This window comes from Mus pahari, chromosome 3 (genome assembly GCF_900095145.1).
Source record: "Mus pahari chromosome 3, PAHARI_EIJ_v1.1, whole genome shotgun sequence".
Taxonomy (NCBI): domain Eukaryota; kingdom Metazoa; phylum Chordata; class Mammalia; order Rodentia; family Muridae; genus Mus; species Mus pahari.
In genome coordinates, this window is record NC_034592.1 from 46,297,997 (window position 1) to 46,300,216 (window position 2,220).

At 45.1% G+C, this 2,220-nt stretch overlaps 1 protein-coding gene across 6 annotated transcripts in view; it reads left to right on the forward strand.

Moving 5' to 3' along the window:
* Tanc1 (tetratricopeptide repeat, ankyrin repeat and coiled-coil containing 1) overlaps nucleotides 1-2,220 on the forward strand; it is a 233,173-nt gene that overhangs the window by 194,317 nt on the left and 36,636 nt on the right. For all 6 annotated transcript variants that reach the window (XM_029536846.1, XM_021192512.2, XM_029536845.1 and 3 more), the window contains one exon: nucleotides 1,073-1,181. In XM_029536846.1, the coding sequence (XP_029392706.1) occupies nucleotides 1,073-1,181 (109 nt within the window). The remainder of the gene's footprint in view (nucleotides 1-1,072; nucleotides 1,182-2,220) is intronic.

The window sequence follows — 2,220 nt, forward strand, 5'->3', positions numbered from 1 at the left end:
CTATAGGGAACTTTCGGGATAGCATTTGAAATGTAAATAAAGAAAATAATAAATAAATAAATAAATAAATAAATAAATAAATAAATAAATAAATAAATTGAATGGGAAAAAAAAAAGAATGCCATTGGTATTTTATAGGGAATTTTGCGTTGGCTGCATAGATCTCTTTCAGTAATTTGTCCGTTACGCAGTGGTATATCACCAGTCTTTGAATGTAGGACATCCCATTTTCTAGTATCTCCAGTCCCTTGCTTCAGTGGTTTCTAATTTTCATTGCAGGGAGCTCTCCACCTCCTTACATGAATGGTGGAACTGTTTTTCCCGGGTTCTTCCTTAGCAGACTTGTTACGAGTATATAGAAACCTACTGAGTTTTGTAGCCTGGTACAAACTGGCTGTTGGATGCCTTTAACCCCAGTCAGAACTTAGGAGGCAGATGCAGGCAGTTCTGCATGAGTTTGAGATACATGGATGGCTTCCACCTAGTCTTCTCCACTACTCCTCACTCCTCGGGAACTGTTGCTATGCAGAGCCTGCCTCGTCTTCCCTTCCCCCATAAGGCCAGACCTGTCTCCTGCTGGTTATGCTCCACTAGGGATGATGGTGTGTGAGGTGGGGGTGGGGGAGGGCTGAGGCCAGAGGATCCTGTTCCATCCTTCCCTATGTTCATCCAGTAAGTGCTTCCTTGTGTAGCTGCTTAGAATTGGGCCCCTTGCTGGGCATCGGGATTATAGCTGTGACTTAATGCCATGCAGTTTGCATTTTCTGTGACAGGCTAGAGCAAACATCCAAGTGGTGAGAGAGTGAATGTGATGAACAGGCAGTGATGTTTCTGGAAAGTCAGGCTTCAGGGTCACCTACAGATAGGGAATCCCAGAAGAGGCCCTGCAAATGACTGCAGCATAATCGTTGTTTGCCCTCTTTATAAAGAGTTAGCAGCCTGAATGTTCTCTGAGCTCATGCCGCCTCCCACGGATGACAGTTCAGGGGCACAGTGGGACGTCCTCATCTGAGGGCCTGTGGTGTGGAGGGATGGGATCTTTAGTCATGAGCCTTTGTGTTTCTTGTCCTAGGAACGGACACGCTCTACTGGCCTTCATGTTCTCTCGACAGGAGAGCAAGCTGAACCGCCAACAGACCATGGAACTTGGCCACCACATCCTGAAGGCACACATCTTCAAGGTGAGGTGTGGGGAGCTTTGTGGTTTGATTTTAGTCTGTGAGCCACCTCAGAAGTGTCTGTGAGCCCTGCATCCATTCCCTATTGTGCAATACAAGTCAGAGAACCAGAGCTCCATCCATGGGCGTATGGATCCGTATCACCTTGGTTCTCTGACTCCTTGTTTCTCAGAGTGATGTTTGATGTGTACCCTTTCCCCCTAGTTTTCCTGTCTAGAGCAGTAGTTCTCAACCTTCCTAATGCTATGACCCTTTAATACAGTTTTTCATGGAGTGGTGACCCTCAAACATAAAATGATTTTTGTTGCTACTTTATAACTGTAATTTTGCTATTGTTATAAATATAAATATCTGCATTTTTAAAAAAATATGTTTTATTTAACATTTATGTGAGTACACTATATCTGTCTTCAGACACACCAGAAGAGGGCATCAGATCTTATTACAGATGGTTGTGAGCCACCGTGTGGTTGCTGGAATTCGAACTCAGGACCTCTGGAAGAGCAGTCAGTGCTCTTAACCACTGAGCCATCTCTCCAGCCCAATATCTGCATTTTCTGATGATCTTAGGCAACCCCTATAAAAGGGTCATTCCATACTGCCCCTCTTCAAAGGGTTGCGACCCACAAGTTGAGAACTGCTGGTCTAGAGCCTTTGCTGGGTTTGAGGAGTTTTTGTTTTAGTTGGTTGTTTTGTTTTGTTTGTCCACTTGCAAAGTACCAAGATTACAGTGGTAAAAATACTCGACATCAGCAGACACTGTGCTAAGCTTGTGCCTCATTTTGGAATGCCACCAACCTTTACAGGTCACTGCCTAGACCCTGTTCATTAGGACTTACAGATGGTGATTCTCTCTAGCTTCACTATTTATTATTTCTCTGGTTTTCTTCTGCAAAAGGAAGCTTTCTCCTTTTACACACGATCTCTCTCTCTCTCTCCCCTTCCTCTCCTTTTCCTCGCCTTTTCCTCCCTCTCCCTCCCTGTCCCTCTCTCTCCCCCTCTCCCTCTCTCTCCTCTCCCTCTCTCCCCCTCTCCCTCTCTC